The following is a 22,920-nucleotide window of genomic DNA, read 5'->3' as shown; positions in this document are numbered from 1 at the left end:
GAGGCTGGGGAAGAAAGAGAATAGAGGCGATGCGTGTCAGTGGACAATCGGCGCCCCTTCCCTGGCTGTGGGTTGTGTGTTGTTGTTGTTCTTGTCCTGACGGGGGAGATCCCAATTCCCACCGAGACGGAAAGGGGGGGTAACGTCACCGCGCACGATCCCCGGCGGCCCCACCTTCGGCCGATGTGGATTATGTCAGCCTGTGGCTGGGCTGGGTTGGGCGGGGAGAAAGGGGGGGGGGGGGGGGGGGTTGTTATGTGGGAGAGACAGGCAGAGACAGACAGGGACAGGTAGAGACAGGGCACGACAGGGCAGGATGTCCTGGGTTCGGTACGGTAGAGAAAGGTTGCGTGCCGGTCCCCTCGCCCCCCGTATCTGCGATCAAGTATCCGTACGCACGACCACCTCACACTCACACACCATCACCATGACCACACACCACCACCACCGCCCGCCGCCGCCGCCGCCACGGCCACCATCTCGGCCACATCCACGGCCACTCCCACCCGTGCTACAGCCTCTCATACACCTGCTTCGTCTCATCTTCCACCCCTCGGGCGCAGTCGTATCTGCACACTTGCACCCGCACTGGTTGCTTTTCCCCCTTGCTTATGCCCTCTGCCGCATACCCTTCCCTGCCTTGGTGCTTCTCTAGCGTCTCCTCCCGCCCTCCTGGCCTGCCCGTCTCCCGCACTATCTGCACCACAAATGAAGGATCGTCATCACCCGCAGGCTGATCGTTCACCGTTTGAACCATCACCGAACCTTGCAGCCTTAGCGCAGCCATTGTTGCCCGGATTCGACTCCATTCCTTGGCGCAAATACGGCCCTGGCCCCTTTCTCCCATCAAATTCCATTCCAATTACGATGTACAACGCTGCTCATCAATGACAGCGATATCTGCTCAACTTCCTTGTCCATCTGGACCACTTGTCTCTCGCGTGTCGGCCACTCAATGCAGTCGATATTATCCTGCATGGAGATAGGCGAGAGAAGGTTTCAATAAACGTTCTCGGCTATCGATTCTTGCCGCTTACGGCAGCCAGGCCGTGGCTGCTCCTCGGCACTGATTGGTCTGGCCACATTGACCTGGGCCTTGTACGCTACAGTCGGCACAATAGAGCCGTGGTCTGGTCTTTCACTTTGAGACCGATGCTCGACTGCAATCTGCCAGCAGGTTTGCCGCTGCAATGCTGGAATCAAAGCTCGAGTCCAATGTTGGAGCCTGCGCCTGCGCCTGCGCCTGCGTCTGGCTGTCTGTGGCTGCGTCTGCGTCTGCGCCGCCTCGGAAGGCAGCATGATGTGGATGTACAGACCACACCTTGTATTCAATGGCCTATGCCGACAAAACACACACATGTTTAGTGCTGTCAAATGTCCATTTTAGGAAACCGCGACGCCATTCCCGCGCGTGGAGGTGAGGTAAGGTAAGGTAAGGCAAGGTATCCCATACACACCTCGAACCAGAGACACACAGGCTCAGCCCAGCCTCTCACACGAACCGTGACGACATGCCTACCACCATTTACCTTTTGCCGTGGATGCGAGTGTCATGCCAGTTGGCACAGGCCAGCTAACGTAGGAAGAGATGGCACGCGCCAATCGATTCTCAGCCTTGATCGATCTGCCCCGTGCCTTGAAACCAGGTAACTCGCAAATATACAGACATATCCCGGCCATCCCGCTCTTTTGTGAGTACAGGCTCGGCCGGGTTTTGCCTGTACCGAACAGCACGCTGGCAAGGTTCCCTCACAACCCCCAACCCCCCCCCCCCCCTCTTCATACTCTAACTGGCTCATCAGTTGGCCATCGTGGCTCCTGTGTCGATGACTGACTGTTGACTTTCCAAGTCTTTCCTCTAACCTTGCTTTTCGTACTCGTTCGGTCGGCAGAATACATCTCTCCACCCTCCGCCCTCCACCCACCCACCCACACACACACCCACACACGCCAATTAACCTTCAGTGACAATGTCTCTGCATCTTCATCTCTTGTGTCTCGTTCTCTTTCGCTTTCTCCAACATTACCAAGACCGGTTATGCTCACTCAGCTGTTGTCGACTTCTCTCAATTCATGCCACTCTCCGCCTCCACTTGTGCTACCTACCACACCCTTCCCACTGTTCCTTCGGGATCATCCCAATTCTTGTCTGTGCCATGACATTTCTGTTTGATCTGCCACCCCTCCCCCTACCATGAAAAAGTACGCCGTGCACCGTACAAGTCGCTCCACGAACGCTCCCTCCCCTCCCTCCAAGCCCCATAACGCCCATAGCCGTCTTTTCTCTCCCCATAGCCGTCGCGGCGGCGCCGCGGCCCCTGTCAAACGCGGAGCTTACTCAACTAGGTTAATCAGTACGAGCGCACTACTCAGGTACCTCGCACCGTTCCCTCGCCGGTCTTGGCCGTTTGTTGTTTGGCTTGCCTAGTATAGGCCCATTGTACGCAAATACGAAAAGCCGTGGGCAGTACCAAGCGGCGTACACCTGCACATACACAGATCCCTCCTGATCCCATAGCACGCACTACTGTATCCCGTTATGCAAGTCGGTACCTTGCGTGCCTTTTTCCACCTCATCAACAGTGACCCTCTTGCTGTTCTCCGTCCGCCCAGCCTGACGCAAAGAGCCCTGCTCGCGCCGGCCACAGACCGTTGACTTGCAGTCCCCACTCTAATCATTTCTATCTTCAGCCATGCTCCATCGCGGCTGAACACACGTCGGCGCCGTTTCTCCCTCCCCTCAGAAGTGCCAGTGCCGGGCCACCAAGTAGTCTTGTACTCTGCTCAAGGATCCATGTTGCACATCTCCATGTGCTCCAGTGTCTTGCGTCCAACGACTGTGCGTACTCACTCTGCTTTTCGTCCTGAAGCAGGCACCGCCTCGGCCTTTCCAGATCCCATCGCCCGTCACCCACACTATTACCTACCCTGTCCATCCAAGCTATTCCCACTCTGCTGGGAAGAGCTGATGCTATGCCCAGACCGCTTCCGTATTCGCCGAGCTGACGGGTCCCATGCAACCCCTGCCCGCTGTGCCCGGCCCTGATCCATACATTATTCCTACACTTCTCTACTTGCTTCCGTGATATATTTCAAAACCGTCCACCCGTTCCGCTTGCTTCTTACAGAACCCAGGTGAACCTCTTCTTTCTTACTACTCACTCGTCTTCCATCTTCCACCAGTAAACAACAACAACACCTTGGCCGCAAGTTCGTCCAGATCCCTAATTAGCACCATCACTTGCACGCACTGCCTTGTCGACCATTACACAAGGCCTTCTTATTCTGCGGCATCCCACATCTACTCCATATTCACTTCTCTTCGAACACATCAACCCCCAAGCCCTGTTCTTGGTACCTCACTTGGTCACTCAACAATCGAACGCACTTCACAACACGTTCCTCCACACCGGCAACTATATCGTAATCGTCGATCTCGCCGTCCACAATACCGAAGGAGTCGCTCAAGGAATCACTCAGCCTGTTTACAGCTTGATGATAGTCCTTCCATAGACCGTTTACACTCAATCGCTTCGTAGCGACTGTCCGGATACATCTGCGACAATGGTCTTTTGCGCGTACTGTGGGAAGTCCTTCACCAGGAAGGAGCACCTGGAGAGGCATATCCCTAGTCGTATGTCAATACGTCCAAAGACATTAATAGATCTGATACTGACCTGACGGGCGTAGACACCAATGTCAAACCCCATCGTTGTAGCGCTTGCCAGCTTTCATTCGCCAGACGGTCAGTCATATCTAGCCTCATAGTGTTCCCCAAAATCCAGTCACTAACTCGTCAACAGAGATCTTCTTCAGAGGCATCACTCAACATACCATGAAGCACGAGACCCGATGGAGCCATTGCCTGGCGGCGTGCCCACAGTGGCCGGCCGGACACCTATCGCCTGCCAAAACTGTGCCAACGCAAAGACGGGTTGTGATAAGAGGGTGCCATGCTCGCGCTGCGCGGAGAAGAACTTGCCTTGCGCTGCAAGGTTCGCCAGGAGATCATCAAAAGCTGCCGTCAGAGCTGCGCAGGCCAGCGCTGCTTTCCAACAGCAGATGATGCCCGTCGTGCCCCAACCACCACAGCCAACTCAGCCTGTCGCCTTCATGGACCTCGATCCTACCTTGCCTAAGCAGGAATCTCCAGGCAAGATGTCAGCTGGATCCCCCATTACAACAATGGACCCTCGCATGGTTGAAGGCCCTGTGAAGAAGAGTTCTCCGACACAGTCACACCGCAGCCCCGAGGAATTCCCGTCACCGCACAGCCGGGTCGATGGACTCGACGAATTCATGCAGCTCAACAACGATTTCATCACACCCGACACCAACTATCAGGACATGATGGTCTGGCCCGAATACCCTCTGGAGCTTGACATGTACTCCAGCCAGATGCCCATGTCGCGACCCGACATGTCAATGCCCAACTTCACAGAACTCAGTGACATGTCATCGAGCTCTGCCTCAGAACATATGACAGCCTCGTCATCTCGGGGATCAATCCACACGAGAAGCACCAGCATTATGTCTACGGCCGACTTCGACACTACAATGAAGCCGGCAGAAACGTCTCTAGGCATGTTGGGAGAGGCGACGATCCCAGAGTTTGAAGTTGTCATTGCGGCAGAGGACTCATGGCCGCTCGCCCGGTGCAACCCGCCCATTTACTCGGGTACTTGCCCGAGAACAGCAATCGTTCACCTGGAGTGTCTGGAAAGGAAGTCGAAAGAGGAAGGCACTTGGGGTTCTTTGGAGAAGTACCTCGAGAATGTCGACTGGGATGTCACCGATGCCTCTGTGATCCCTCTCACATCACGCACGCGCGACCGGATGCTGGCCATCACGCAGTCGTTCCTTCAAAAAGCGCTCGAAATCCACCGAAGCGGCCTCAACAACGGATTTTCCAAGACTGGGTATGCAACCCCCAGCGAGTTCAACTTCATCGTGCTCCCGCCTACCAAGATCTTGGAATACTTCCTCCGCAGTTATGTGCGCAGCTTGCAATACTACTACCCACTCATTGTCGCAGGATGCGTCGACCCCAACGAGATGCTCCTCAACAACCAGGCATCTACACTGCTGGTTCTCTTGATGATCGCCCAAGGTGCCGCTGCCGTACCAATGGCAGAGGCGCGGTATCTTGCCGCGGGCCTGACTGAGACTTGTCGCATCTCTCTCTTCGATATCATCGAGAAGGATGTCGAGTTATCGGCCGATCCTGTAGCTTTGAGGTGTGCGCTCTTGTTCACACTGCAAGGCGCATGGAGCGGTGACAAGTGGTTGATGGACATTGCGATGGGACAGAGGGGAATGTACTTGTCGGTAAGTAACCATGGCCCTTCGGATTTCACAAAGAACAGACAACTGACATATGAAACAGATGCTCAGGCACGCTGGCATGTTGGAGCCTCAACCATCGATGATTCCGACTTTGAACAGCACGACAAGCACTGAGCTGCAGTGGCGAGCATGGCTGCATCGTGAGATGCAGAACAGACTTGTTTACAACTGGGTAATGTGCGACCAGGAGCTCAGCCTGTTCCATGATACACCACCCCAGCTGGCCATCACCGACCTTCAATGCCCGCTCCCTAGCCCCGAGGTCCTCTGGCTTTCATCCAACTCGGAGCAGTGGTTTGCCAACGTGCAGAACATCTATGGCTGCACCGCCAACGTCAACCCGCAACTTCTCACAAGCCCTTCCCTCACTCCCTCTCTCTGCGAACTCTTCCAAGACTTCCTCCACGACAACCTTTCCCGCCGTCAAGGCAGCCTGTCCCCTCAGCAGCTTCGCCTTCTTCTCCATCCTCTCCAGTCTCTCCTCTGCCACTTGAGACAGATGCTCTCTTGCTTCTCCGACGTTCTCTCCACCCGTCGCGCCACATCTCGCACCGTGACTAAGTCGAGCACCATGCTTCGTCTGGAGGAGGTTCAAGCACTTCTTCAGAAGTGGTACGAGCTTACCATGGCATACTACAAGACCAACCCCACTTGCACGACTACGCGGTGCAACTTGGTCCTCTATCACCTCATCTCTTTGAATGCGGTTACCAACTTCCCAGAGATCGAGCGCCTCGCCCGTCGCGACGGCTTCGATGGCTCTTACTGGGAGCTGAGCCTGCGTCACAAGCGCTGCGTCTACAACCGCGAGGAGGCTATTTTCCACTGCGGCCAGATCCTGCGCCTCCTGCGCTCCATGCCCGCCGATCGTCGCCCTTGCTGGTGGCCCGCCGGTGTCTACCGTTCCGTCCTCATTCTCTGGGCCGACAGCGTTGCGCGACTCGACCCCAACTTCCAAAAGGCTCAGCAATCCCAGCAGCAATCTTCTTCGCCTGCTTCTCAACAGCAGAGCCAAAGCCCCGAGCAGCACGGTGGCGCCGGCGCCTCCAATGCAGCCACGAGCGGGCACCACGGCAGTGGCAACATTGTTGCCATTGACCAGGTCACACCCGAAGACCCTGCAGTCATTTCCTACCTGTGGAGCGGGGGCGATGGCATTGCAGTCCTCACCCGCCGCGACGGCACCACGCTGGGCCTGGATAAGCCCGCCGACGTGGTTAATTACGGCATCATGGCCATCGAAGAGGGCGTCACCTGCCGCATCGGTGACGGTATCAGACGCAAGCTTATCACCCTCAACAACAACTGGAACGTTGACGGCCTGGCCGTCTCTGCAGCCACATGAGAGATCGGCCTTCTCACTCACATGCTTGACGATATCACAAAAGTGCTCCTTCTTGCTACTTTCTTTTTACTACTTTCTCTCTATAAACCATGTTGATATTTTTTGATGACACCGAATCTGTACAATTTTCTGAGGGTTTCTGGGTTTTCTCAATCGGCGTTTACGGGTAACGACACTTGGCCACGTTTGGGGAAGCATGACTACTAGGAAAGGGGCTTGCCTCTGCTCAAGCAAGCAAAGCCTTATCTGACGAACTGGGAAACACGCAAAGGGACAGCGGCGTCTGTGACCAAGGCAGCGATGAATTTCGAATCCTCATTTTCTTCTCTTCGATTTTTTTACTTTATGATTACTCAACTAGATACCTCGGGCCACTGGTCATGACAAGGGAGGGCCTTCGTTTCTGAGCAGCATGTACTTTACCTTTTACACACTTGCCAATCTACAAACTTTAACTTGCTCAATTCAAATCGTTCCGATTTCATCATTTCGAGTCTAGTGCATAGATAACTAGACGATCGGCAATCAAAAGGGCGTCGATATGTTTGAGAGATAAGATGAAGCCGCATTTGCTGACTGACGTTATAGTGTGGATGAGAGCGTGTTGCATGTGAGGAGATACGGCAACCATCTTCCCCCTATGATGGGTCAAGTTACGAAGATAGGATCGGAGATGAGCATGTGAAAGCAACACAGATTTCACCACTATTGTCTCATGTTTCCTTGCAACGTCTTGATGTAGAAACCACTGCGGAGTGACGGGAAGTCAAAAAAGCAAATACGAGAAGCTAAATTCCCCAACCAATACTGCGTCCCGTTCTAGAGCCTAACCCCTTCACAGTCCCGACCCAGTCTTCTGGGTCGCGAGGGAAGTCGGACGGAATCCCCGCGGGACTGGGGGTCGTCGGCGGGCAAGTCGGGGAGCCTGGAAACTGCGGGATTCGGCAAGCCAAAGACGTTGTCGCACAGCCATCGCAAACGGCAGAGTTTCGATGGCGATGTCCCAATCAAGAGCGCCAGCAGGGTCCCGTGGCATTTCGCAGATCCCTGGCTTTTTGCCAACTCGCCAGGCAGACGCAGGCCACTCGCGTTTGGGAACGGGAGCTAGAACGAGGGCGATCTGCCGAGGGTTGACAAACACGGACAAGGGGAGGAGGGGGGGGGGGGGGGGCAGGGTCGTCTGAGGGTGTTGTTTACGTGTTGTGACGCAAACACAAACCCCGGGATGCCAGGATAGCCATGGCATTGCCTTTTCTGCTTCTCGAAGCGGGAATCTTCAGCATGCATAAACGGTTGGTGACTCTCTAGCCTTGGTAGGCCGCCGTCAGCCCGACACGGAACGAGCGGATAGAACAGATGGCGCCGCGGACGGCGTGTCGAGTCGCACCGCAGACGCCGCATTGGTACCGCCCGAACCGAGACCGAGGGAAGCATCTCGCAAGCGCGCAGCAGCAGCATCATCCTGCGGCATCCCGAACAACACCCCAATTCGACTGGACGGGCTACGAGGCTTTCGCGTTTCACTGGGAGTAAAAGGGCGGTTTCTGGATTGGGCATGGACGAGACGAAGAGTGGATTGCGGGTGAGCCGGCAGTTGTGAACTGGATGGCTTTCGCGCATGGCACCACATTTGGGTAGCAAGGACAAACAAATGATTACATATCCCAATAGCGTGATTAGTAAACCCCTCGAGTATCGGTAGGGCGCGATGCTTCCCATAACAAACTTGAAGTGTTTTGGCAAACTCTCTTTTTTAAACATGAGGTTGATTGGGAAAGTTGGCGGCGCCAGGGGAACAACGGACGACAAATACGGTCACCAGGCCCAGGCAGAACAGATCCAATAGTCCGGCCCGAGGTCGGCGTGTCCCTTGAACCTGGCCCAACTCCGTTTTAGTAGGGGCGGGATCTTCTTTAGATCCCGCTTCGGCCTGTTGTAACTCGCCAAAGCCTGAAAGCCTCTGGGGTTGACCTTCCGAACGCGGGAAAGGAGGGGAGGGGGAAGGAAACGGAGGGAGGGAACGGATTACGTGTTGTTGGAGGGGTGATCATCGAGGCCCACCTGGTTCTCGTGGACGAGTAGCAAACTCCCCGACGCGGGATGTCGGGCTTTTGAGAAGATGCCGCTCGGGTTCGGTGTTAGACCATTGGACGGTTTTGCAACGCCAGTGCCGGGAGATTGCGAAGATGCCTCTCACCGAGGTGGTGGGGGCGTATAACGGGAAGGATTTTAAGCTTGTTAAAAAGTATGTCTTGTCTAAAATCTGCGTCCCTGGATATATTTCCTTTTTCATCGAGATGTTTCGCCAAACGGTTTCGTGCTTTGTGACCGAGGGCGGCCCATGTAGTTTTGATCGTGCGAGGCGAGTTACACGAGCGTGCCGTAAAGGACGCTGGAAACGGACGTCATGCTTGGATGGCATTTGTCAAAACAGAGGCCGCTGACTGATGGAACGCTCGGTCGGCTTAGCAGAGATGACAGCCGTCACCTTGGCCAGTCTGCCGAAGGAATTCAACGGTGGCTGACCTATGGGCAACGCGGACAATAAGATGTTCCTGCTATGGATTTTAACTTTCAGAGACAACACAAACACACACATACACACATACACACATAAACACGGCAGGGACGGCCTTGGCTATGCTGTCTTACTTCGGAGCTATATGCTGTTTTGTTTTAGCGCTGGAACAAGTCAGATGTCCTTCGAGGAAGCATCAGCCACCGTGTTGTTGTTGAAGTATTTAAATAACGCAAAATATAGGGACAAGCCAGTTACCAAGGCCCAAGAGGCGGTTTCTTATCATTGACTGGGATGTCAACATTCAGAAGCTCAACGGTAACTGGCCTTGAAACGGCGCCACATGATGATCGCAAGTCACCGCATTATGACTCTTTTTTGGATAAAGCGCTGGTGACTCGTCCGATGCAGAAATAGCGGGGTACTTCGGGCACGACTCGGCCGTATCCGCCTGCCCTTCCACCTTCATCCGTTCAGAAGCTCTGGCCCGTGTTGGGCAGCGAAACGACGTGCGAAGCTGGCAGACGAAGCCCAGACCCCCTGTTCCCGCCTCGACCCTAAATGAGTGAGCGATTATAGAACTGTGAATACTCAAGCCAAACAGCTTGACGTGGCCATGCGTCGCCAGGCATATGCGTCATGTCGTTATCACCGTTTGTCCCACGAAGTTCAAAGATGTAAAACCCTGGAACTCACTCAGTGAGGGGTTTCGAGACCGGCGTTCATATCATCCCGAGACCGACGGCGGACCAGGCAGACAAGACGCGAAACTATATCTCCCGCGGCCTTAGAGCTGACATAAGGAAACGGTATGGGCGCCACAGCCCCGCGTATGACGCCAAGGTAGCTGCAAGAACCTTCGCGTGTCGGGTTTCGATATCCGCCTCTCGCTGATATCGGCCTTTACAGATTAGCAGTGGCGGTGGTTGGAGAACAGCAGACGAATGACTTGATGGGACGAGCATCTTATGACGCTAAATGTTTCAAAGATGTCGTTTTATGTACAAAGGACATTAGAATAGGTGCAGACGTGATTACATAGCTCTTCGTGAGGCCAAGATCGCTCCCGCAAGCCCACCAACTCGAAAGATAGAGGGACAGTTGGGACAATACCAGGCCCGTTCAGATCCGCGTAGGCTAGCCCATCTAGCAACTACAAATTGCCAAAATTCCTCTCCCATCGTTCTTCTGCCGTTGGAATGTCCTATGGGCCAACGGCAAGGCTTGAAGCTACTTGAGGAAGCTACTTGAGGAGGCAGACGTACTAGTGACCATGGAAGCCATCCCGCAGCATTCCAGAACGCCTCAAAACCACATGGATACTAACAAACTGACCTAAAAGTTCTCGTTTACCGTGTCAAGGAATACGATGGTGTTCATAATTGAACAAGGGTGCAAAATGTCGAAAGCGTGCCGGAGCACAAGTTGGCCAAGGTCGAAGTGGCATCAGCTGAATATTCATTCTCTGTGCTGCGCACTTGAAAATACAATCTCGAAGAATCTTTACATATTATCGGGACCAAATCAACAAAATGGAGGACAGCATTCACGCACATCCCCGTCAGGTGCGAGCGTTGACGTCGTCTGAAGCTGCCCGAGGGCGAGCGCGTAGGTGGATACCTCCGTGATTACATAATGATATTCTTTTTTGTCTAGCTCGACACTTCCCCTTTGCGTGTCCCCTGGTTATAGGCGACAAAGGGCATCAAGCCCGTTTCTCTTTGATGCAATCGCCCGCATATCCGCCACAAGCTGCTCCAGACTCGGGCCTTCGCGTTTAGGGCAATCGACGCGACTCAGTCTCCATTGTCCCATACAGCACAGCGGCAAAGAGCCACGGACGACCGTCCAATGTCACGGGATTTCTCTTGGGGGAGGTAAGGATGAGCTGAACCCTTAGGCGCCGGACCTCCGTTGGGGGTTGGGGCCCCTCCGTGGCGGCGGCGGGTGGGTGGACCGGTCCCTGGCGCGGCGCGACCGCCCTGACATGGCTTCACCCGCTAAAGGCGACGCTACCGCAAGCCGTTCGTCGGATCACCACTGCGGTCTTAGTTGGGCGGTAAATACCTACGTGCGAGTGCCGTGGCAACCAGGGGAACGGATGTTCTATTCATAGCCAAAGATAGAACAGAAGAAAACACACAACAACGTCCGCGGGGCCAGGAGTTGAAGGGGGTCTGCAGCTGGACTCCCCCGATTTTGTCTCCCGAGTCTCCAATTCTCCGGCGCCAGATCCCGGCAGTAGGCATTCCCGAATGGTATGTACTGCACCTGGGGAAGTTCTAGCCATCACCCTTTGTACCAGTTCCGGGAGGGGGAAACACAGCACACCCAACCAAAACTAAGCTTGACCCAGCCAAAGTTTCACGATTGGTTTGTGTAGATGGGGAATGGGCTCCCATCCTTTGCCTTGTGTCATGACTAGAGTCAAATTCGATTGTTTGTTGCTGGTGCTTTGGCTGAACCTTCCACGGTGGCGTTTGATCTAAGACGACGGACTCGTAGCCTTTTGCCGTCTCTCTCACGAAAGCGCCGGGGGCGCGACCGCGTGGACCTCCCCCATGCCGTTTCCCCCTCGCCCTACTGCTCCTCATGGCCCCGGGACCCGATCCTAGTCCAATCCACCCCCAATGCAAGGCGTTTCGCTACCCGGCGGAGGTGCGGCAGCGAGCGGACGGACATGCGTTCGGCTCTTCGCCCTTTCCACAAAGCGGTCCAGCTCACGAAAGAAAGTCTGTATATAACTTCCTCGTCTCAACCGCCGTAACTGTTCTCCTTTTCCCCCTTCATCCTCACCACCATCAACTCACTCTTTACCCTTCCATTCTCTAGCCATCACAGTTATGGCTCCCTCAGCGACTGAGAACACTGCGGCTCAGCAGCCCGCTGAGTACGATGCGGCTCGCCCCTTCGTCGGCAAGGTCGCCCTGATCACCGGCTCCGGCCGCGGTATCGGACGCGGCATCGCCGTCGAGCTCGGCAAGCGCGGCGCCAACGTCGTCGTCAACTACGCCTCCTCCGCCTCCGCTGCCGAGCAGGTCGTTGCCGAGATCCAGAAGTTCGGCTCCAAGGCCATCGCCCTCAAGGCCGACATCAGCAAGCCCGCCCAGGTCGTCGACCTCTTCGACCGTGCCGTCGCCCACTTCGGCCGCATGGACTTCGTCATCTCCAACTCCGGCAAGGAGGTCTGGTGCCCCGAGGAGGAGGTCACCGAGGAGCTCTTCCAGAACATCTTCGACCTCAACACCCGCGGCCAGTTCTTCGTCGCCCAGCAGGGCCTGAAGCACTGCCAGCGCGGCGGCCGCATTCTCCTGACCTCCTCCATCGCCGCCCAGATGGGAGGCATCCCCAACCACGCCCTGTACGCCGGCTCCAAGGCCGCCGTCGAGGGCTTCACCCGTGCCTTCGCCGTCGACTGCGGTGCCAAGGGCATCACCGTCAACGCCATCGCCCCCGGCGGTGTCAAGACCGACATGTACGACGAGAACTCGTGGCACTACGTCCCCAACGGCTACAAGGGCATGCCCATCGAGATCATCGACCAGGGTCTGGCCAACATGAACCCCCTCAAGCGCGTCGGTGTGCCTGAGGACGTCGGCAAGGTCGTCGCCTCCCTGTGCCACTCCGACTGCGAGTGGATCAACGGTAAGTTTCTCTCACACATGTCATCCCCGATAAGTTACTGACTCCTGCCATAGGTCAGGTCATCAAGGTCACTGGTGGCGGCACATAAGTGCGATAAACTAGCTCACTGGCGGCCCTATCTGTGCGGGGCTGTTCGGGTGATATCTTAATGCATTGGGTCGCAAGGCGAGCCGGACGCCTGCGATCCTGGGTCTGGGTCGGTTAATAAGGTAGCTAAAGAGATTTACATACATCTCGACATCTAGGACAGGCGCGTACGTAGCAACCACATAATCAATGGAAAGCTTGACTAGAAACAAAAACTTTATGCCCACTGCCTCCTCGAGTGAACAAAGTGACTTCTTATATTATTTCCAATCCTAATTGAAGCGTGCTGTTTCTTTTGCTGCTAAGAAGACTCAAGGAGTTTTACTCCTACTGATACAGTACTGGTACTATTCCCCGAGTCAGCAACTAAGTGTACGGTTTCCGTAGACATTCACGATACTACAGAACCTGGTATTGCGGCTTGAATTTTAGCCCAGATGGCAGCAGCTTCAGCCATAAAGGTCCCAACTTCAAAGGTACTAAACCATGTTGTAGCGGGGTCTTCCGGGGGTGTAGTCTGTTGAGGGCGTGTTCTCTTTCTCCTGCGAAATCTTTATAATCGATGACTATGCCACCTTGCAAATTCAATTGTAAAGCATTAACCGATTGTCACTTCACTCTTGAATAAGCAATCGCTAAAAGCTGTCTTCTGCAAGTCAACTACTCGCACAAGATTGCCCACCAAACAAACGCTTGACCTACTAAACTCTTATACAACCTTCACCAGTCGGCCGGTTGCGACCCCATCAAAGCCTACCCTTGTCTTTTTCATGAATGAGGCAGACGGTCTCATGGAGCGAGAGGACAGATACGTGAGGATCTGGCGGGAATTTGGCTCTCGATTGCTATTAGAACCACCGGCAGCAGTGTAGAGAAGCCATCCCCGACCTATACATCTTATATATCGACAGCAACGATAAAGGCTGCATTCTAGACAAAACTTGGGATAGTTGATACAGAGACAGCGTTGAAGTAGTGAGTAATGCAATCAATTCATGTTCCCAAGCATGCAATACTACATACATTTCACATAATATGTGGCCTAAATGGTCAACAATGCAATTTCCTACCTTGAATGTCTTTTTCAACTATACTGATAACTCCAAAGTGGCGGCTTAAGTGTGCAAATTCAAAGCTGTCACGTTGTCGAATTCGTATCACTTCGGCATCGAATATTAGAAGGCGACACCACGCCGATTCGGCAATGCTTCTTTGGCTACTCGGTATTTTCATGTGATAAAACGGCATTGTTAGCCCCTAAACCGAAACAGCGAGGAATCTTGAAATCTTACGTAGGAGCCAAAAGCACAAAAATAAACCAACCGTCATCACCACCGTTTGGAATTGTGCAACGTCGACGGCAGTGGTGGCTATGTACAAAATCATGGTTGCTCACCGTCTCCGCCCAACGGTTCCTGTACCCGCGGGTCCAGGCCATTCGTAGGTTTGCGAAGGTTCGGGAGGGACTGAGTAAGAGCTAGATGGGCAACCCCCAGCTTTTGGTCGTTAAGTAGCAGGTACTTTGGCGCCAAGGATCTTCTCTTTTTTTGGTTCAAAACCCCGGAGGACGACTCCTCTCTATTGGTCCACGTACAAAGCTTATAGCAGTCCAGGGCCGAAATAATATACCGTCAGCCTTTCAGGGACCAGGACCGTACGCTACCCCGGCTATTAACTAGTCCTAGCTTGTAGGAAAAAACTAGCAGTGCCAGATACAACGACACCGTAATCATCTCGAAACATGAAGGATCGCCATGGCCTCCCACGGAGTCTGTGTGCTGGCAGTAAAGTGTACCAAGGCCGAGGGGATGTTGGGAAACGTACCTGGACGTCGGATGTTGTGGGAGACGGCGCACGCAAGCGGGTTTTGTTTGCTGACGGCGGGACAGCGCCCGTCTGCGACTCCGCGCGTTGCTGACGGTGGCACCACGCTTAAAGATATGACGCTGGCCCCGCATTGCCACTTATGGTTCGATGGGGTTTTGTAAAAGCTTCGCAGTGCCGGACGCATCCCGTCAGAGTCGTACCATTCCAGGCTGACGGGGCGCCTCTGTAGGAACCAAGGGTCTGACAGTCAAGGAATGGCCCGAAATCCATTCGGCATCGCCCCAGTGAATCATTGCCATGTGCTCGCCACACTCTCGCGTGGTAGGACAAACGTAAAAATACACGCGGGCGGTGGCAATAGGCTGGCGTACGTAGAGTAGCCAATCCAGTCCTCGCCGGGTGCGGTCTGCCATTCGGTGCCCCGGTGCCCCACTGTTGCCGAAACCCGGTGGGATCCATCCGGTAATGCGGATCCCCGACGTCGCGGTCCAGATTCCCCCCTGGCAGCGCCGCCGTCGCCAAGTTTCTTACCATTTTGGGGAAAAGTTCGAACCCTGGCTTCCCCCCCCCAGCGTGGGCATAAGCTACGGCCCCTGGCATGCTAAATCAATGACGCGATGCTGGCGGCAGGCCGCCTGCCTGCCCCATTATCTCACCCACCGACAATTTCGCTTGCCTCTGCATCGCTGCTTGCTCACATGATGATTGAACTTCCCGATCGACATAGCACCCAGCACCGCATCCCCGGTTACATGCTCACCTCGCTCGTAGCATTCAATTGCGGGCACAAAAGTGCCAGTGCCCAGCGCCGGCTTTTTCCATTACCCCTGCTGCTCGTGGTGGACGAGGTGGCGCTGATTCGTTGAGCTGATGGGCCGTAAGCACCGCAGGCCGCCAACGCTCGCTGTCTGCTAAATCCTTTTTTGGCAGCTTGGGATATCTCCCAGGCCGGCGTCTGAAGGGAGCTCCCTGCTTCTTTATCATGACGTGGGCCTGGGTGCATCGCCTTCCTGCTAATGCCATGGTACTCTGACATACATGATGGCGCACCACGACCCCTGGCAATATGTAGCACTGGAAGCGAACCAAAGATAGATCTTTGAAGGCCAACACCGCGTTATTGTCCAAAGAAGGGAGGAGGGAAGAGGCTATTGTGGCATACTAGCATCAGCCAAGAATGCCAGAGCAAAGCGTGCCCGAGTGGTTATTCGTTCAGCCGTCGGAGCTACGTACGTCTGCAATATTCAGCCCTCGCGAAGCACCGCCGTCAAGTGCACCAATCTCTGCAGGACCCCAGAAAGCTTTCCCCGTGGATTCGGGATAAGAGGCTGGGGAATAAAGTTACATCAAGGCCGCAGTTGTTTACGATGCGGAGGCGACGGAATGATACCTGACAGCGGGTAGCTGCCTACCGGACCGCCAGATACGAAAGATGGCTACAAGGTTTGACGCAAGGTAACTCCACCAGAAAACACCAAGGCGCGATGCACGTTTATCGATGGTGATGCCTGCGTCACATCCACGAATCGGACGAACCAGATATGACTGGTCAGCAGCGACACGCCGTGCCAGCCTCATTACTTGTGCAGCTTTGGCCACCCCCAGAGCTTGAATCTCGTCATGGTCTCGGGCACTTCGGGCGCCTTTTGGGCAGAGAATAGACGTGGCCGCCCTTATCTAGCAAATTGTAACTCGATGGAAGCAGGCCTCGGTGAATATGATGTAGTGGCTGATGGCTTGTAGGGTATCTGGAAGGCAGCCGTACCCTTGCGAGCTGGGCTACTCCCTGTAAAACAAGGCCGCCAAGTCCAATATTGGATGCGGAGCCTCTTTGGGATGGGATGAAGGGTGGGTGTGATGCCGGGCATCCTGGTTCGCTGCGAGTGGGTGGGGGGCTTTTGAGGGTTGGTTAGGAAATGGACGGCAGGTTTGCTGCTCCAGAGGCTTCGCAGGCAACAGAGCGAGAGGCCAGAGTAAGCCTGCGCCCGAGTCGGGCGAAATATATCTGCCTGTCCTTGGGCATCTCGAGAGAAACCATTCGTGATCGGAAGCCACGATCCGAAGACGTTAGCTTGTGGAGTAATTTGAATCAGAATACGAAATAATAAAAGACTGAGACAAGTTTAATGTCAAGGACGACGAGTGGCAGTAGCGCCGTGGGCGGCAAGAGATTGCCCGAGACACCGCTGGGAGAAGAAAGCAGATAAGCTGGAGGGAGACTGGGCCAACATTCGGCTCCCCGCCTTGCCAATTTGGATTCTGGCGATCATTCATTTCGAAGTAGATCAGATACAGGGGGGACGAACAGAAAGGCTATTGTTGCTCAGGGTATCTAGGAGCAAGACCCTGTGGCAACATATTTAAGCGTGATGGATTTGATACCTTGCAGTTGCACCCCGGTCGAGCTAGACGATTGACACGAAGGGAAAAAGGGATGGCACTTCGGAAACTTTCTCAGGCTACTTTGCTGCCTGCCCGTTGTATTCCATTGACTACGTCCGTATTGCGGGGTGATTGGGGTTGGGTTCGGGACCGACCGCACGTATACCGGAGAATTGGACATGATGCAGGACACTTGGCACCCCTCATATGCTGGAATAAAGACGGGGTTGTGGGCAAAGGAGACACTGCCCAGGGGTCTTTGGGAGCTCTGGGGGCAGCAGCACGATCCGCTGATAACCCGGTTGCTACCCAGCGAGGATGCAAATCCTCGGCACTTGATAGGATGCATTGCGTTTCGAGACTTGCATCTTGGGGGCATAGCATGGGTATGGCGATAAAGCCTCCAAGGTTTATGTGACTGACCGCTTATCCTGTCTCCTGCTGGCGGAAACGAACTTGCAGAGAGCGTACGGCCGCGGCCTTGCGGATGCCTCCCAATTCGCCAAACCGAAGAGTTGCTGGAGAAGAATTTGGCTGCAGAGGGAGGTTGATCCGGTGCCCGACTCAGGCCCGGTGAGATCATCGGGTCGATGGATGGCATCGGCTAAGCCTATGGGGAAACGAGGGTACCTTCACAAGTGCCACTGAGAAGTGACGGCGAAGACGAGGTAGGGTAAGACTGAGGTGGTGTTGGTGGTGGTGGTGCGGGAGGGGAGAAGCCCAAGGGTCCCGCGGGCGACTTCACCTCCGCCACGAGGCAGTCTCGTTTTCGACCTGCTGCTCGACTCTTTTGGAGTAGGAGGAAAGAGGAAAAGACGTGGGCACACACTCATATCCCACGTCCTTGTGCCTTCCCCCAATATTGCACGCGTGCTGGGTTTCGAGGGCAGCAGTAGGCGGGGTAATCGCTGCACCTTGTCCTGCTCTGCCCTGCCCTGCCCTGGTAGTGGAAGAGACGGAGATGGAGATAGGGCGAATGCGGATGACTAAGCCCAATCGAGCGAAGGACCAGCCGTAAGCCACGTCCAGGCACCTGCTGGGTGTCCTTTTACCTCTGCATCTATCTCCACGGCTTCGTACCATCGTCGAAATTGGCTGGTTGTCTCCGACCCAATCGCTTCCGAACACCGTCAGCACAAATGATCTGATTGCATAGGCAAACAATTCACTGCAGACCTACTTCAACTCAATGAAGGAACCCGGTCAATGATCCCCACGCCCCCATTCGCCCGGGGCCATGCCACCAGTCATTGATGTTGAGAGCTCAGGCAAGCCCGGCTGCAGGCCCCAACCGGTTCCTCTTGTTGCACAGAGAGGCCAGACCATGCCTCTCCGCCGCATGGAGGTGGCGCAATCCATCACCAGCTATCATGAACATGAACCCCTACCCCGCCGTCTCTCCGGTCACCCTTGCGGCCATGCTCGACCTTGGCGACGAGTTGGATGCTGTACGACTTGTCCAGGCTCGCGAGGGTACACAAAGCCACAACCACGTCATTCTGGCTCGCCCAAAAATCTCGTCTGCTCTGGACTTGCCTCGCCTGATGTCACTGGCGACCACTCAAAGGTTGATATGGCGGTTCTAGAGGGTCGTCTCCCGTACTGCATGCATTGCTGCAAGCGCTGGCTGCACGACCGCCATGCCCTGCACCGTCAGGGTTGGATGAGACCCAAGAAACGGAGCCGACGTCTTCCTTACCGTTATCCGCCTTGAGACCTCCGTTGATAATTACCAGGTACAGACAGCCGTATTTTTCCCTGCCTGACAAGAGTCCCCCTCCGCGACCGGGAATCGGCCGTGCCACCCACGACGCCCCCTCTGGCCGCAAAGACGCGGCCATGTCGTCCAGCCTGCAAAGGCAAATTGGGATGGGGCAATAAGATGCTCAACTAAGGTCTACTTCTTCAAAGCACGATCGGTCCGTTCGGCATGATCATTCCGGAAATGCTCCGGCTGAGTCGGATAACACGGCGCCCAGCGCAGGGGGGACGAGAATCACAAGCATTGAACAACCAAACCAAAGAATCTGAATTCCGGAACTTGTTTGACGTCAAATTACTCTGAAAACTGACTAATTCAAGACCTCGCCTCCTGTTGCTTCCTGTAAAGCGGCATGGTCTAGGGTAGCGGGAAGCTGCTCCATCGACAAGCCTCTCCGCATCTCCCTGATGGGGCCTGTTTGCCTCTGACAAGTGGAGAAGTCAATCAGCTTGGGGAGACGAACCAGGGGTCCAAATGGTGGCGGCGGCTGGCGGCGTCACGTAAGTTGGGGATTAGAATCAACGACGCGAAGCGCAACCACCAACCGCTCGCCAGGTTTCTCCATGGAATTACCTATTTGGGTAGTTCATAACCCAACGCTCGAACTGCAATCCCAGAATCTCCGAAGAACGAACCTTACATATAACAGCAAAGTTACCGTTAAAACCCGGCGGGGCAGTTCGCACCACCACAGACCACCTTAGAGCACCGACTCCTGGGGGGTGCAAAGCCTATCGAACGACAATGGACAGCCAGCTCTCATCCGAACGGCTGCGCTTTTTTTTATAAGCCTTTTTCTTCATGTAGAGCATGATTGTGCGCAGCTCTCGCAGCATCCATCGAAGCTGACGTATACGCTGACGATCTACCTGCTCTGTCACTCCGTAAAACCTCCTCGGATTCCCCCCACCATCTCATCATCATTACTATCTGTCACGCCAAGTTTACGAATTTACTCCCTATTACCTATAGCTTGAAACGGCTTTGTGCGATGGGTCTATTTCAAGGTCCTCTCGATCAACCGCATAATCCTGCGCTAGTCCGAACAAACGATCCGTTCACCGCCTCACTCGTCCAACCAGCAACCGCGGCTTCCATCATGGCATACCCGGCGACCAGTTGAAACCTCCTCCCATCAGAGTTCCTGCATCGTGAAGGCATCCGACGTATTAGTCAACCAGCTCCTCGGGGGCCTGAACGGGTCTGGGAGGACCTGAAACGGACTGGTTCGGCGAGCTCTTCCGATCCACGTGTACTCGACATGCCTTGCCCCTGCTGCCTTGCTGGCCGTGCCTCACAGGCGCTTTGTTCCCTTGAATCCCAGGCGTCTGGTAAGAGTAACGAGTATCTAGCTGGAAACAAGGCCACGCCATCACAGAGTCAACAGAGTCAGGGCCAAGGAACCCGCGGAATTGCATGACAAACCGTCTTCCAAAGCAGGAAGAAGAGCTCGGGCCTGGGGGTCAAGGTGGCCCCTCTTGGTCTTCCTACCGCACTGCTGCCTCACGACATGCAGCCCAGAACTACATCCTCCCATAGTAATCGTCATCCGTGCCCTCGCCCTTCCGGTTGTCTGGTTTGACATGTCGAATACTCAGCGACCCCATCACAAGATGAACATCGGGGTCAGCCCGTGCCTAGACATCCATTGTCCGTCTCCTCGTCACCATCTCCTCAGCCCCAGCAGCAGCTGCGTCAGATTTGGTCACAATTCGTCCGAGGGCCACCCCCTTCGCCTCAAAGATACGCGTACGCAGGCTCCAGCTCTCTCAACTCCGCCTTCAGAGGATTCAACTGCTGCCAGTACACAATGTGCGATTCATGACCTTGTCAGCAATTTTCTTCGGACGGTGGACAATTCATGCCTGGGAGGGGAGCGCACGAGTTATTCTTCTTCAACTTTCGGCTGGCGCAAGGAGCAAAGCCCCAAAAGAAGACGTTACGCAGAATCCCTTTCGTCCTACCCAGGGCCGTCTAGACCATTCGACCTGCTCCGTAACTTGCTCGCCAGGGGAAGGGAGGGGGGGTGGGATACTCTTTCGTTCCCTTTGATTCCCGATTCCCTATTGAGGACTGGCTTCGTTGAGCCGCCGCCCAAGCCTCTGGCTCTGTGCCAAGCATCCACAGGCTGCAGGTTTGGAAACAACCAACAGTCCCCGACAAGGCTCATCTCATTGGGCAGGGCTGCCGAGCGACTGCCGCGCGCGCATGAGATAAGCCCCAATTCCTCACATTCTCCCGGACATCTCCAAACCGTCCGTGCTATGGGGGATCGTCACGTCAGCCTCGGATCACAAGCTAGCAAGAAGGGTCCCGCAAGGCACGGTATTATAGCATCGGGGGAGGGGCGGAAGGTACGGGAAGCAACGGTGAAGGGCGAGAGGGGCTGAGAGGGCGGGAGCTCCAATGGCAGTGGTGGCAGAGCAAGCGAAAGTCGCCGTGATGTGAGGGTCAAAATGTGCCTGCGGCTGGCGGGGAAGGAAACCGGGCCAGTGCCGACGATGGGGATGGGTGGAGGGGGGTGGGCGTCAGGGTTGGGTTGGATAACCGGCAAGGCTAATGCAACCACTTCGACAGGAGCTATGCAGCCACATTGACAAAAACGCACGTGGGGGAGAGTGTGCCAAGTGCCACCTAAACTCTCTCTCTCTCTCTCCTCCCCGGTGTGTCTGTCTGTCTCTCTTGCACAAGAGGTATAACGAGCAGTATTATCGCACCTCCGCCTAATTCCCACCCCCAGTTGGCTGCCCAATCCAATCCGTTTTGCTGACGACGTTGTTGGAGGAGAGGGGTGGACCCCACCCATCGGGTCTAAACGCGGCCCAGCGATCGAGAGCTGCGTCAGATCCCGGCCTGGTGTTGCATGTTATAGAGGGGGGGATATCGACGACGTGTTTCTGGATAGGCATGATGATGAAATTGTGTGGTTTTTTTTTTTGTCTGTCCTGTCCCGTTCTGATCTGACTATCCTGTTCCTGTCTGTCTGTCTGTCTGTCTGTCTGTCTGGACTATGCAACCCGGGGGGGGTATCGGCTAACTCGTGGTAGTTGGGGGAGAGGGGGAAGGGGGGCTGCTAATACAACCAACCCGTCCGAAGGCCCTGATGGCATAATACCCAAAAATAAATATGTAAAAAAAATAACCACATGTTTCCTTCCGATGAACTCCCAGTCCCCAAGTCCCCAAGTCCCCAGTCCCCAGTTCCTCCCCCCCTCCTCAACCCACCCAATCCATGTTTCGCTATGAATAAAACAATTGTGGAAGAAAAAAAGTGAATATGTGAAAAAAATGTTGAGCAATTAAAACAAATCCGAATAGACTTATCCGAAGATTTGAGAGACAGACAGAGGGGAGAGAGGGAGATAGAGAGATAGAGAGAGAAAATCTGCTTTGCCATTGAACGTCTGATCCAAATGAACCGTGCACTCTTGCGCTTGTGCGTGTGTTTTTGTTTTGGTTGTCCCGACCTCCAGTTCCGTCCCCCCCCCCCCTCGTCCCAGGCCACACACACGTACATCTAAATCCACCCTCCCAATCTCCCCGTCCTTGTGCCATAGAGAGAGTGAGTGAGTGATGTTTGACCCAAAGAAGCTTGACACCTGTAAAGCCCGTGTCGCCCCGTAAAAGAAGAAAATAAAGAAAGGGAAGGAAAATAAAATAAAAAAATACCCCTTGTTTCGCCAACCCGGATGAAGAAGAACGGATTCAATCAACGCCAAACAATGTACATGTCGATTCCCACCCCTACCAAGTCTCGAACTGCCTCCCAACCCCCCTTTCAACCGCCCCCTTAGGTGGTCGTAATCAATGATGAAAAGGTTAGTTAGTTGTATGCTCATATCGGTCGTGTCGAGAGCGGCCCATCCCATCCCTCGCTCTATGTTATGTACCCCAAATTTTATACTTTTTGTTGCTTCGATAAACTTTCTTTTTTTTTTTGTTCTTTTTTGTTCTCGTTGTTATTGGCTTTGGGGGCTTCTTTCTTTTTTTGACATGCAACAGGCTCAG

The 22,920-nt window shown here is 54.6% G+C and overlaps 2 protein-coding genes across 2 annotated transcripts; both read left to right on the top strand.

Moving 5' to 3' along the window:
- Window positions 1–3,564: 3,564 nt before the first annotated feature.
- On the top strand, window positions 3,565–6,691 carry EsH8_V_000402 (Zn(II)2Cys6 transcription factor domain-containing protein; the record flags this gene model as incomplete). Its single annotated transcript, XM_083272918.1, has 4 exons — window positions 3,565–3,634; window positions 3,691–3,745; window positions 3,804–5,328; window positions 5,387–6,691. The coding sequence occupies 4 exons, from the start codon at window positions 3,565–3,567 to the stop codon at window positions 6,689–6,691; spliced, it is 2,955 nt and encodes a 984-aa protein (XP_083125633.1).
- Window positions 6,692–12,052: 5,361 nt separating this feature from the next.
- On the top strand, window positions 12,053–12,942 carry EsH8_V_000401 (uncharacterized protein; the record flags this gene model as incomplete). The annotated part of the gene is made up of 2 exons (XM_083272917.1): window positions 12,053–12,854; window positions 12,908–12,942. 2 exons carry the CDS (start codon window positions 12,053–12,055, stop codon window positions 12,940–12,942), a joined length of 837 nt encoding a protein of 278 aa, XP_083125632.1.
- Window positions 12,943–22,920: the final 9,978 nt, after the last annotated feature.

This window comes from Colletotrichum jinshuiense, chromosome 5 (genome assembly GCF_051148585.1).
Source record: "Colletotrichum jinshuiense chromosome 5, complete sequence".
NCBI lineage: Eukaryota > Fungi > Ascomycota > Sordariomycetes > Glomerellales > Glomerellaceae > Colletotrichum > Colletotrichum jinshuiense.
The sequence above is the reverse complement of the archived record's forward strand: the minus strand, read 5'-3'. Positions and strand labels throughout refer to the sequence as shown.